This window comes from Xyrauchen texanus, chromosome 10 (genome assembly GCF_025860055.1).
Source record: "Xyrauchen texanus isolate HMW12.3.18 chromosome 10, RBS_HiC_50CHRs, whole genome shotgun sequence".
Lineage (NCBI taxonomy): Eukaryota > Metazoa > Chordata > Actinopteri > Cypriniformes > Catostomidae > Xyrauchen > Xyrauchen texanus.
Window position 1 is genome coordinate 21256806 of NC_068285.1, and position 13414 is coordinate 21270219.

Consider the following 13414-nt stretch of genomic DNA (forward strand, 5'->3'; position numbering starts at 1 on the left):
ATAATATACTGTATTATTAGTATATTTAATTAGTAGAGTATATATCATACACAAAAAATTATAATAATAAATATTATAATATTCGGTTGAAAATAATTGCTAAAATAGCCTAGAAAATTCAAATTGGTTCTGAGAAAAGATCTTGCATCTTTGTTTGCAGATACCACTTAGATGGCACTTACATAAAAGTACATTTTAAATTTGGCTTAAGTATACCATTATTTTTGGGGCTACTTTTTAAACTTTGTTTTTTCTCCCCAATTAGGAATGCCCAATTTCAAATGCACTCTAAGTCCTCTTGGTGGCGTAGTGACTCAATCACTGGAGGACGAATCTCAGTTGCCTCTGCATCTGAGACCGTCAGTCTGTGCATCTTATCATGTGGCTTGTTGAGCATGTTACCGTGGAGACGTAGAGCGTGCAGAGGCTATTCTCTGCGGCATCCACGCACCCCACAGAGAGTGTGAACCGTATGTTATAGTGGCCATGAGGAGGTTACCCCATGTGACTCTACCCTCTCTAGCATCTGGACCAATATGGTTGCTTAGGAGACCTGGCTGGAGTCACTCAGCACACCCTGGATTCGAGTTCGTGACTCTAGGGTTGGTAGTCTGCGTCAATACTCACTGAGCTACCCAGGCCCCTCCTGTTTAAGTACAAACCTCTTTGTTATTTTTACCTATTATTTTCTAACAAACATTACCTTTTTATCTATCCCATTATCCGTGTTGTATTGCTTTTTTAGCAGCTGCCCATAGTTTTCCAAAAAAATTAAAAATAGTAATAAATTGCAGCATTAAAATGTCTCCTGATTGTTTTTCTTCATCCTGTTAATTTCCATTTTTTACATTACCATAAAAAAATTCTCAAGTGGATTAGGGTAATCTAAATTCTTTGTTTTGCTGGTTTTCAGTGGATTTTTTCAGCCCCTGTATAGCTTTCCCCTTCACTGGAAACACAATGTATTTTAAAGACATAACCATTAAGGAAGAGAGGGAGCGAATGACAGGAGAGGAGAAGTCGCTCTCATAATGCGGTGTAATCACCGCAAATCGTGCTACACTGTGTCCTCACTGCAGATAATGGCACCGTGTTTGGTCTCTTTCACACAAAAAAAACAACTGGATTAATAATTTTCATCACAGTGTATAGTAAATGCATTTGTAGCGTTTCTGCCTCAGTAATTAAAGGCAACATGTATGGTGCTACAGTGGCTTTAACTAAAGCATGCACAAATGGCAGTTAACTGGGGCATTGACAGGCAGTGTCCCTGTTATGACTCATGTAAATGGATAAATTAGGAGAATATATGTGAGGAGATGATTAAAAATGACACTGAAATTCATCTGACCTTGACAGTATTTCTAGCTGGAGGACAAAATTTCACTAATTATGATATATTCTCATTAGGTTCTCGAAATTTAGGATATAACAATTCTCAATCTGTTTTTACACAAGGGGATTGATAATAGCCTCTTATTAATGACAAGTACAGTAATGATTTATGTACGAATGCAGTTTTATTATTTATAACTAATTTGTCGTGTGTGGTTTTTTTTTAAGCCTGAACTGTGTTCATGTTGGTGTTTGTGTGTGTGTGTGTGTGTGTGTGTGTGTGTGTGTGTGCAGGTCGAGCTCTGATGAGGCTCACAGACAGGAAGTTGGAGCGGATGGGCATCATGCAGGAGAGTCAGAGACAGTATATACTTCAGCAGGTGCTCCAGCTGCGCGTCAGAGAAGAAGTTCGCACCCTGCAGCTGCTCACGCAAGGTAAAGTCACATAAATACATTTACTTCTATTGTTTTTTTATTATTATTTAATGTTAATTATAATCACTAGAGACTAATCGTAACACATCCTACAGTACCTCTACCCCTGAAAGAAATGTTGGCTTTTTTTTCATCAGTGGTAGCTTTATTTCTACATTGATTTTCCATTTGAGGTAATCTCAGATTGTTCCCTAAGAGAGGTTTTCTTAGATTTAAAAATAATATTTTAGTTTACACTTTTTTAGGTAATATAACCTGATTACTTTTGGATGTTTTGATGCAATAACTCAAGACTAATAGGTTATGTAATCGATTTGATATCAGGGAATCCATTAAAAGTAGCTGTAATCTGATTACACACAGGTTTTACTATAATTGTGAGTACCTAGTACCTTAATCCTCATACAGCATGAATTACCGTACTAGTCCAGACAAGTTTGTGCTGGTTTGGTGCTGGTCTGTTTAGTGGATCAGCATAGCCAAGATGTTCACAAACAAAATAATTCTGGTGTCAATAATTCTGGTTGACCAGAGTCCATTTTTGACCATATAACATGTCCTAGCACATTTGGCTAAACATTCCTTGAAAGAGAGGTTAAAGAGTTAAGAGTTAAAAAAGAAAGACGGGCATTGTTGTTAAAGGCCTCAGCTGCCACTACTGTTTTCCATGTTTCTGAAACACAGACTAAATGAAGTGGTCCCCGCATGATGACGTGCATTAGAACGGACAGCACAGCATTGCAAACTGGAGTTTTAATCCTTCATCACTTACAGACAGTGTAGGAGAGTATAATTGGGGGAGGCCACTGATGCCAGTGTACAATCATAAGCATATTTTCACACAAAAGAGGAGCCGCTGTGCCTGACAGACTGAAATTAGGCTAGCAGTAGCGTTCAGATATGTTGCCAGAGGAAAGACAAGGAAGATGGCTTGGCTAAACACAGAATAGTTTAAAGCAATGCTTGTCAGCCTTTTTGACTCCAAAGCCCACCATTGTCCAAGACAGCATATTTCATACTTGAGGTGATCTTACCATGTAAGGTTTAAAAACAGGAATGTTGAACAAATGTATTTGTTAAAACACTTACTGTATTTTGTAATAATTCTTATGTTCATTAGTTTAAAAAAAGGTGTTATTTGAACTGTGAAGTTGTCTGAATTCAGCAATGGGACTACTGTTCTAGAAGAATGAACCTGTAATTGTGTTACCAAATTAATTCCTGTTGATGGTAAATTTGTGGATAACATTTATTTCTGGTTGGAGTATTGTGCAAAGTTTTACAGGCTTTACATGGTCATAACAGAAGTTGAAATATTGGATAAAACTTAATACAGACAAGGTTGGTAAGCAAGTCTTGTGACTATATTTTGCATTGTACTGTATGTGCATAACTGTGAAATAAATTTTTGGGGTCAGCTGAAATGATTGACAGCTTTCTACAACTGAGTTTAACTTGAATTGAACCTGGAACATTCCTTTAATGGCCTATGCATTCTAACTACAAAAAAGGAGTTTCTTTTTCATCCATGACCGTAAACCCTCTTAGCTTCAGTTCTCTCTGTGGTACTGCTAGCAAACATGCTTTAAATGGCCATTAGTTCTAGATGAAATTTCTGAACTCCTTGCAAGTACACCTGTAAACTGACATAGGCCACTTGGATACACGCAGTCTGACATTAGCAGCGATCCACAGCTTATATTGTGCGCTGGCAGTTGAGTTTGCAGACGGACAGTAATTAACCTTTAGGGCTCATTGGACCATGCAGGGAAAATAATTAGATTCTGACTACCGTGAATGCCACAGGGATGGCTGGACCAAGGAGGCTTTATCAGTTACAGTGAGCCAGACATTTACAGTTATTCAGTGTTCTTTCCTACCCCGTGTAACTGTCCACTGGGCGGAAATCACTGATTTGGATTTCACATCATGCTATTTCATGCTATTGTGAGCTTAGCTTTATCTATCTATAAAACCAATCAACTTAAAATATGTGACTTTAATACCAACTGATTAAGAGTGATAGTTCACCCAAAAAGAATTTCCTCTTTTGCCCACCCTCGTGTTCTTCAACCCTGTATGACTTTCTTTTTTTCTGTAGAACACAAAAGAAAAGATTGTTGGTTGGTTAGTTGGTTAGTTAGTCGTTAGTTGTTATTTGGTTGGTTGGTTTGTTAGTGATTGGTTATCTAGTTACTTAGGTAGTTGATCAGTTAGTTAGTTAGTTAGTTAGTTAGTGGTCGGTTGGTAGTTGGATGATTGGTTGGTTTGTTTATGGTTGGTTGGTTTGTTTTTAATGTTGGTTAGCTAGTTAATAAGTTGGCTGTGTGTTAGTGGTGGATTTATTGATTAGCTGGTTAGTAGTTGGTTGGTTGGTTGTTTGGTTGGTTGGTAGGATGGTTGGTTTGTAGTTTATTGGTTAGTTAATCAGTGGTTAAATAGTTAATAAGTTAGCTAGTGTTGGGTTGATTAGTTTATTGTGAACCAAAGAGTAACAGTCACTCACTGTTCCTACCCAATGTAATTGTCCACATGGTGGAAATTATTTGGATTGATTTGGATTTCACATCATGCTATTTCTTGCTATTTAGCGCAACAGTCGGGTTCCGGAAGTAAAAATTCTTTAAGGGCATTTTTTTTTTAAAATCTAACAAAAAGTCAAAGGTACAAGCCTGTGTACTTACCATCTTTCACGAGGGAATGATCTACTCAAATATTAAACTATGGTATATAAAACTATTAATTTTAGGCTGTTGATTATAAGTATTGAAACAATATAGTTTATGTTTAATGCAAAATATTCAGATATACACAAATATATATGTGCAGGGAGACTGATTAGATTGCGTCATTCAGAGTGCATCAGTGAAGTGGGTGGTCACTTCTGGTCTTATTTTGTGGACTTTCTTGGCCACGGTTCTATGATTGGTGGATTTTTCACTGCTGTTCCACGGGTACTGTAGTTGTTCACCAGGAATTCCAATATTAAATGCGATTTTTAAACAATGAAGTTGAAATAATGCAGATTGATGGCTACAACAGAAGCATATAGCATATATAAACAACCTCGGAGCTCATGGTAGGTCTTTCCTTAAATTTTATAAGTTATTGTTAAAAATCAATTTGTCTATGGAAAAAATGAATGGGACAAATTCTTTTGTCGGGGGGGGCGGACACTGTTGCACTCTATTGTGAGCAGAGTTTTACTTATCTTTACAACCAGTCAACTTAGGATATGTGTTTTTAATACCAACAACATTAAAGGAAAAGTTCACCCATAAATTAAAAGTCTGTCATCATTTACTCACCCTCAAGTCATTTCTAAACCTATTAGACTTTCTTCTGTAGAATAAAAAAAAATCGATTTTAAAGCCTGACAGCTTAGCCTGATCTCACATAAAAATCGGCAAGTGTGTGCCGATTTTTCTTTAACCACAATATGCTGGACAGCTTTAGTCACCTTTCCCTTTCATTGCATCTTTTTTCCATACAATGAAAGTAAATAGTGAATGAGGTTGTCTTTCTGCCCAACATTGTATTCCACAGAGGAAAGAAACTCATATGGGTTTGGAATAGGGGTGGGCGAAATGAACAAAACATATCACGATATGAATAATTTTATATCTCGATCAACTTTATATATCACAATATAGTAATTTTGATCTGGAAAATCAATAAAAATAGGTTTTGATATAAAAAAACATTGTAATGTCTATTTTGGATAATCCAGGCAGTGAATAAAACAGTTTATACATGAAAATGACTTCCTCTTTTATAATTTTCTCTTTATTAAGAACATGACAAACATATTCAAAGTAAAAACAAAACTCCAGTTGGTTTTAAATCAGCTGTACCATAATGCAAAATTTTACATTATTCCACATTTCAGTCTGATATTTTTTCTGAGCAATAATATTATTATTATAAACTTTCTTCAAGAAACTCAAATTTTTTACACACAAAGTTGTGTAAATTATAAAATTATTTTCATCTCTTTAAGAGGAAGTCAAATGTTCAAATAATTCTTCACTTTAAATGTTGCTCTTATTTGTGAGTATTTGCCACTTTATATTAACATTACATTGCTGCCAGACTCGAGCCTGCATCACCCACATGAGTAGCACAGCTCAATGTGTATGTTAGGAGCGCTTCTGCTTACTTTTGCACCATAACTCGAACAAATATAAGCACTTTTAAATCCCCAGGATCTCTGATACCCTTCTTGATTTTGTATTGTACTCTCTGTTTCTCAATTAGCTTTTGGTCTGTTTTGCATGATATGGAAAGTATGTATTGTGCAGGAGTACACCCATAAGGCAACAGTGACCTCATATATGCGGGCATGACTAAAGATACTATAATATGTTCCATCTATTGTGTATCTATGCGCAAGGAGGAGGGCATTTTCTTTTCTTCCCTGAGTGAGATCAGGCTTGATATTTTTCCAACTGTGGCAGTACCAGAACCAATCAAATCAAAATGAACTCATCAATACAAAATTATTCCCACCCATAGATACCAAACAAGCACAACAGATGGCTCAAAAAACAGTTATACAATTGTTTATTGGCCTTGAGAAGTAATGAAAAGTACTGAGCTCTAATAATTCTGTCATAATTACTTCTCGTTTTTGTTTGTACTTTGCTTTTATAACCTTATCCATGGCTACATCAAATATTCCACTTCAAGGAAATAAAATGATCTTCACTGTTTTGATATAAATAGATGCTCTCAATGTTTGGTTAGTTAATGAATCAGGCAGTGCAGAAAGTAAAGAGTGACTGAATTACAGACAACCAAGTTTAACATGTATTTTCCATTTTTCTTTTTCTCGTTTGTTTTCTGATCTTCAGTATCAATATCTTTGTGAATTACCCAAAATATCAATCCTATTTTATTTCACGCAATTTTTATTGCATACACATATCTTCAAAGGGTTAAATCTCAGAGGTTGTTATGGGTTTTAAATGGTCAGCAGTCTACAAATTGGACAACAAGCTTTATAGCAGTCCTCAAAAGCTAATTTATCAAAGCAAAAGAAGAGAACAAAAGGAACCAATATCAAATCTTTTGTCCCTCTTTAAAATTCCAGTGATTTAAATGTCTTGAGGAGTCTTTGAGGCATATTCACCCAAAAGTGAAAGTTAAAGTGGAGATTGACTGAGTTTGGAGGAGAACTTATAGTAAAAAAGGACTTACATATTGATCTGTTTCTCACCCACACCTATCAAATCACTTCTGAAGACGTTGATTTAACCTCTCGTCATATGAACTATTTTTATGCTGACTTGTGTGAGTTTTGGAGCTTCAAGATTTTGGCACTCATTCACTTGCTTTGTATGAACAAAAGAGCTGAGTAATCTTTCAAAAAATCTTCATTTGTGTTTTGCAAAAGAAAGACACAAACATCTGAGATGGCATAAGGGTGAGTAAATAATGAGAGATTTTTCATATTTGGGTGAACTATTCCTTTAATAGTTTTAACTGTAGCTATTCATACCTTTAAAGGTGAAGTGTGTAATTTCTGGGCCTCTAGCGACACTAAACAGAATTGCAAAAATAATGGCTGTTTACAAGCAGATTTCCCAAACACTCCCTCTGTCTTCCAATTGTCACGAATGCCGGTGAAGGCTCCTCAATCGGCCACTGGAGATCTATCTCTCCCGAATATTGACTTGAGACTACATTTCCCATATGCCCATATTCCTGGTCTGATTCAGCCACAGCTGTTCCTAATTGTCATTCCACTATTTAAGCCCTTTTTGTCAATTCACTCATTGCCAAGTTTTTTTCCCCCGGCTACATTTCTGAGCATTATTATTGATCATCTGTGTTTTGGACCCTGCCTTGTACCTCCGATTACGTCTGATTGCCGCCTGTCTTTGTTTTGTTTATGCCTGGATCTTTACCATTGCTGTCTGCTGCCTGCCCTGAACTTTTGCCTGTCTGACTACGATTCTGCCTTATCATTGATATCACTGTTTGCCTGGTTCTCAATCTACGCCTGTATTACTGAGATTGTCTGTCTAATAAACCGCACATGGATCCCACTCAGCATGAGTCTATGTTACACCAATGGACAGTCATAAAGTTTCTATAATTGTTTATGTTTTTATAGCTCTGCAGAGCCACAGTGTTTAAGCTTTTAGGTAAATCAATCAACAGATTGCTTACTTTTATTTATATCCTCATATTAAGATGGAATAGGAGAATGTTTTGTGTTTGTTATGTTTATTATTGACTATTATAGCAAAAGACGGATCATTTACTGATCATTTTCTTTGTAGATTTCTTATATTTGATTTATTCTCATATTTGATTTAGTTTGTTGTGATTCTGTTTATAGAATCTAGTATTGACACTTAGTCTGGATTATGAAAGTATAATATCTTTATCATAGTAGTTATAAGGATACAACCTAATCATATCTAATATTTTATATTACTTTGTGTGCAATACTGGACTATCAGAAATAATTTTGAACTATCGCACTATATCTATGGCAAAAGTAATATCTGCCATATATAAAATGTACCACAAACAAAAAGACTCAGTATAAAGTATGTGGTGAGGTGAGGTGGAACACATCAGTGGTGTATAATTTGAATATTTGCTGAGTCTTTGGGTCTTCATCAGTGCAGTTGTGCTAGTGTCAGAGCATCTGTTGAAGAAATCTGTATTATAAGGCTATGTGTGTGTGTGTGTGTGTGTGTGTGTGTGTTTTCCTGCTCTGGGAATGTGAACCGCGCTCTGTGGTGTCTGTGGTAAAGGTGCAGATTGGTATCATTATATTACATTACTTCAAGGAAGCCTTCCTCCTCCTCCACCTCCTCAAGGTTCCTCCAGAGGGTCAGATTAATTTCATTTTTTAATTTCCTTCCAAGGCCATCCCTGAAGAGACTCTTCCTGAGTGCTGTTTGGAAGATGTGATTAAGTCATCCTGAAGAAATGAATGAAAGCTATAAAGGAATATATTTGTCTATTATTCCTCCATAAATTTCTGTCATTCATTCACATTTTTTTTAATAGACTCTTCATTTCTGCTTGAGATTCGTATTTAATCAAAACTCAGTGAGGGAGTCTTAGATGAAGATTTAATTTGCACATTAGCAGCTTATTTTAACTGGGCAGTTAATGGTTGGGTATATTATTAGAAAGAAGCTGCAGAGCTCGTTAAAATAAAGCTGTACAAAGAACCAGTACCAAAACTTAAAGGGGTAGTTCACCCAAAAAACAATCATCTTTTACTCACCCTCATGTCATACCAGATGTGTATGACTTTCTTTCTTCTTCAAAACACAAATTAAGACTATGTCAGCTCAGTAGGTCCATACAATAGAAGTGAATGGTGACCAGAACTCAGAAGGTCCAAAAATGACATAAAGGTGGCATTAAAATAATCCATATGACTCCAGTAGTTAAATCCATATATTCTAAAGCAATATGATAGGTGTGGGTGAGAAACAGATCAAGATTTAAATCCTTTTTCACTATCAATCTCCACCTGTGACCAGCCCCAACCACTAGGTGGCTGAATGTGAAAGTTAATTCCACACCAGAATGTAGAAGTGAAAGTGTAGATTGATAGTTAAAAAAAGTACTTAATAAATATTGATTTGGTTCTCACCCAAAGCTATTATATCTCTTCAGAAAATATGGATTTAACCACTGGAGTCTTATGGATTACATTTGTACTTTCTTTTGGACCTTCAAAGTTCTGGTCACCATTCACTTGCGTTGTGAGAACCAACAGAGCTACATTTACATTTATTCACTTGGCAGACGCTTTTATCCAAAGCGACTTAAAAAAGAGGAAAACATAAGCGAATCATCTTAAGGAAACAGTGGTACGAAAAGTGCCATACTACAAAGTTTCACTATCATCAGAATAGTATACAAAACAGATTTAAGTGCAGATGTATTTTTTTTTTGTGACAGGTTAAGTGCTTTTGGAAAAGATGTGTTTTTAGCCATTTTTTGAAGATAGAGAGTGAGTTAGCTTCCCGGATTCCACCACCGTGGTATGATGAAACTGAAAGTCCGGGAAAGTGTTTTGGTGCCTCTTTGTTTTGGTATGACAAGGCGACGTTCCTTAGCCGACTTAGGCTTCTGGTGGGAACGTAGCTCTGCATAAATGTTTTTAGGTATGCTGGAGCAGACCCAGTGACTGTTTTGTATGCCAGCATCAGGGCCTTGAATTGAATACGTGCATGAACCGGCAGCCAGTGGAGAGAGACAAAGAGTGGTGTAACGTGCTCTCTTAGGTTCATTGAAGACCAGACATGCTGCTGCATTCTGGATCATTTGGAGAGCTGATTTATGCTTTAAAAAAATCTTTGTTTGTGTTCTGCAGAAGAAAGAAAGTCATACACATCTGGGATGCATGAGTGTGAGTAAATTATAAGAGAATTTGTATTTTTGTGTGAACTATCTTTTTAAGGAGAACCAGAGGGAATCTGCCTTGGAGGAAGAGATTAGATTTGAATTTCAGTCAGAATATCAGTACTGCCATTGCTTTACATATGGGAAAGATGAATACTCAGGACTTTAGCAAAGTGCAATGAACTGCTTGTGAAGTGATGTTTCTGTCCTATGCTGATCTGCTTCCCATCCTTTAAAGAAAAAACAATAACAAAATAAATAGCCAATAGGCTTTGGTTATATCACAGCCATGAACCATTTTGCTAGTCAGTTGCAGGTGGTATTAGGGGGAGGGACATTCTCATTTCAGAGAACATTTGATTGGACAAAAATCTGTGTAGTGCAAGATGAGTCAAAATTTTGAATGCTGATATTGGCTAAAAGTTAATACATTTGCTAGCATCTAAGAAAGATGAAAGTCAATAACATTTGCTTAAGAAATATTTTGAGTTTTGCAGAGTTAAATTACCTTTAGAGCATTGAAATCAAAAGTACTGTACCAAAAGAATTACAGAGATGTGTTAAAGTAACACTTGGAGAGATTAAGATAATGTAAGGGGTAAATAACACTGTCAAGCAGGTCTTTAAAGTACAGGTTTCTTTTAAAAAAATCAATTTTAGAGTAATTTTCATTTTACCCTCAGGAAAGGAGATCAATACAAACCATTTTTAAGCTATCAAAACAAACAAAAGTATTCATGAACAAAAGCATCTTGACAAATGTTTCATCTATTGCCAAGAAAGGTCTGGTGGAAAATATTAAACTCCCGAAAGGTCAATTTTGTTTGTTAAATAGGCATGAAGAGTCACTTTAGTGTGTTATTAGATTGTGTAAGCAGCTCAAAAAGAAAGCACCAAGCAGTTCTATTGGTTGGCTTTACCACGCTAACAAACCAATAGCAGTGCAGTGCAGGGTCCAGGAGGTCAAGGGACCTGATTGGTCTCTTGATTGGCTATTGCTGTTTATTAAAATACGATTTCTGAGGCAAACAGTCTATTTTGGAGTCGATCATCTCATGATTTCTGTATCTAATGATGAGCTCATTATTTTTTTACCAGCTACCACCTACCTCAGACTAAAATACCCTTGACATGAGAAATGGAGAGCTCCCTACTTAGATTTCCACTTTAGTCTTCGTGTTCTGGATTAGAACTACAGGGCTAATCTTAGCTCTTCCATTTTGCTTTACTTCTCCCAGCATCTTGCAGTGTGGCATATTGTGGGCTGTGAATGCCAAGGTCAAAGAGAGGCCTGTTGCAATAGTATATACAGTACCTAAGGAAAAGACGAAGTGGAAAGTGGTTGTGTATATGTGCATGTTTGTATTAAAGCCAAGGACAGTGCAAGAAGAACCAGTGAAGCATGTGGTACATGCTATTAATGAAACTGAGGTTGAGACCTGTGGGGATGAGAAAAAACAAACACACATGCAAGTATGAACACACATACGGATCAGAGTTGTTTGATAGATTTTTGAAATGGACGGCAAAGTACTTTGGTTCCCCGTCTGTCGCTCACTTCGATGTTGTGTCGAAGAAGCGACACTAGGGGTCTCTCTAGAGCGCCGAATATACCTCTGAACTATGAAAAAAGGCCAATGAGAAGTTGACAGACAGAATTTGCATGTCCGCCCCCGGACATACGTGTATAAAGGCGGGGAAATGCATCCGTTTCATTCAGAAATTTTCTTCTGAGCCGATGGTCGTGTATGCGGTGAGCTGCAAGTCACACACCTGTTCCTCTACCTCTGAGCGATACTGCTGTTGGATCTACGGCGCACTTCAGCGGCTTTCTCCTTCTCTGCACGGCAGTGCAGTTTGCCACTGGGCACTTCGACAGCGTAAAACTAAAAGAGGGTTTTGTTAAAAGAGTGATTTTATCTAAAAGAGAATTTTCCTCTAAAAGAGCAATACACTAATGATGTATGCCCCGGTGTTGAACAGTGGTGATGTAGTGGGCTAAAGCACATAACTGGTAATCAGAAGGTTGCTGCTTCGATCCCCACAGTCACCACCATTGTGTCCTTGAGCAAAACACTTAACACCAGGTTGCTCCGGGGGGATTGTCCCTGTAATAAGTGCACTGTAAGTCGCTTTGGATAAATGTGAATCTGCCAAATACATAAATTTGAATCATTTTTAGGACCCGTCTTTATAAAGATGCCTTTCCGCCCTTGTGTAGTTCCTGGATGTGGTAGAGTGCTCTCTGCTTCAGACGGCAGCAGGCGCTGTCTCGTGTGTCTGGGCTGCGATCACACTGAGGCAGCGTTTGTGGATGGTTCATGTTCTCACTGCGAGAGCATGACCATGGCAATGTTGCGGTCGCGGCTTTCCTTCAACCGAAGGAACACCACTCCAGCCACCCCCCCCCCCACGTCGCTCCTTCTTCCCAGGGGATTGAGGATGACGCAGCTGGCGATGGAGGTGATCTTGGGATGGCAGCGGGCTCGGTTTTGCCTGGTATGCCCCCGCGAACGTTGACTCTCGTCCGGGCTCGAGGCAACAAAAGAGCAGTCCGGCATCTGACGCGGGTGACTCATCTGGGCTGCCACCTTCAGGCCAGCATGCCCAGGATGAGGCCGACGCCCAGATGTCCGACATGCTTGCCCGGGCCGCCGCCAGCGTGGGGATGGACTGGAACCCTCCATCCTCCCCAAAGCCGTCGCGGTTGGATGATTGGTTCCTGGGGTCTGCGTGCCGCTCACAGCAACGCCCCAGTTACCGCAGTACACGGCAAACATGTCAAATCCCTGCTCGCGGAAATCGTTACTCACTTACTCAAAGACGCGATAGATAGAGCCTGTCCATCCAACTGAGATGAAGAAGGGTTTCTACAGCCCTTACTTCATCGTACCCAAGAAAGGCGGCGGCTTACAACAGATCTTGGACTTGCGAGTTTTCAACCGGGCTTTGCACAAACTTTCAAAAACACATCTGAACTTGCATCCGGCATCTAGATTGGTTCGCAGCGGTAGACATGAAGGACGCGTACTTCCACGTCTCAATATTGCCTCGACATCAACCCTTTCTACAGGTCGCGTTCGACGGCCAGGCGTATCAGTACAAGGTCCTCCCCTTCGGCATGTCCCTGTCCCCTCGCATATTTATGAAGGTTGCAGAGGCAGCCCTTGCCCCGCTCCGAGAAGCCGGCATCCGCATACTCACAGACTGACTCATCCTGGCCCACACCCGAGAGTTACTATGTGCCCACAGGGACCAGGTG

The 13414-nt window shown here is 38.5% G+C and overlaps 1 protein-coding gene across 2 annotated transcripts in view; it reads left to right on the top strand.

The window, feature by feature from the left end:
- The window catches only part of LOC127650548 (sterile alpha motif domain-containing protein 12-like), a 153187-nt gene that overhangs the window by 65697 nt on the left and 74076 nt on the right, over window positions 1-13414 (top strand). For both annotated transcript variants that reach the window (XM_052136024.1, XM_052136023.1), the window contains exon 4: window positions 1630-1770. In XM_052136024.1, the coding sequence (XP_051991984.1) occupies window positions 1630-1770 (141 nt within the window). The remainder of the gene's footprint in view (window positions 1-1629; window positions 1771-13414) is intronic.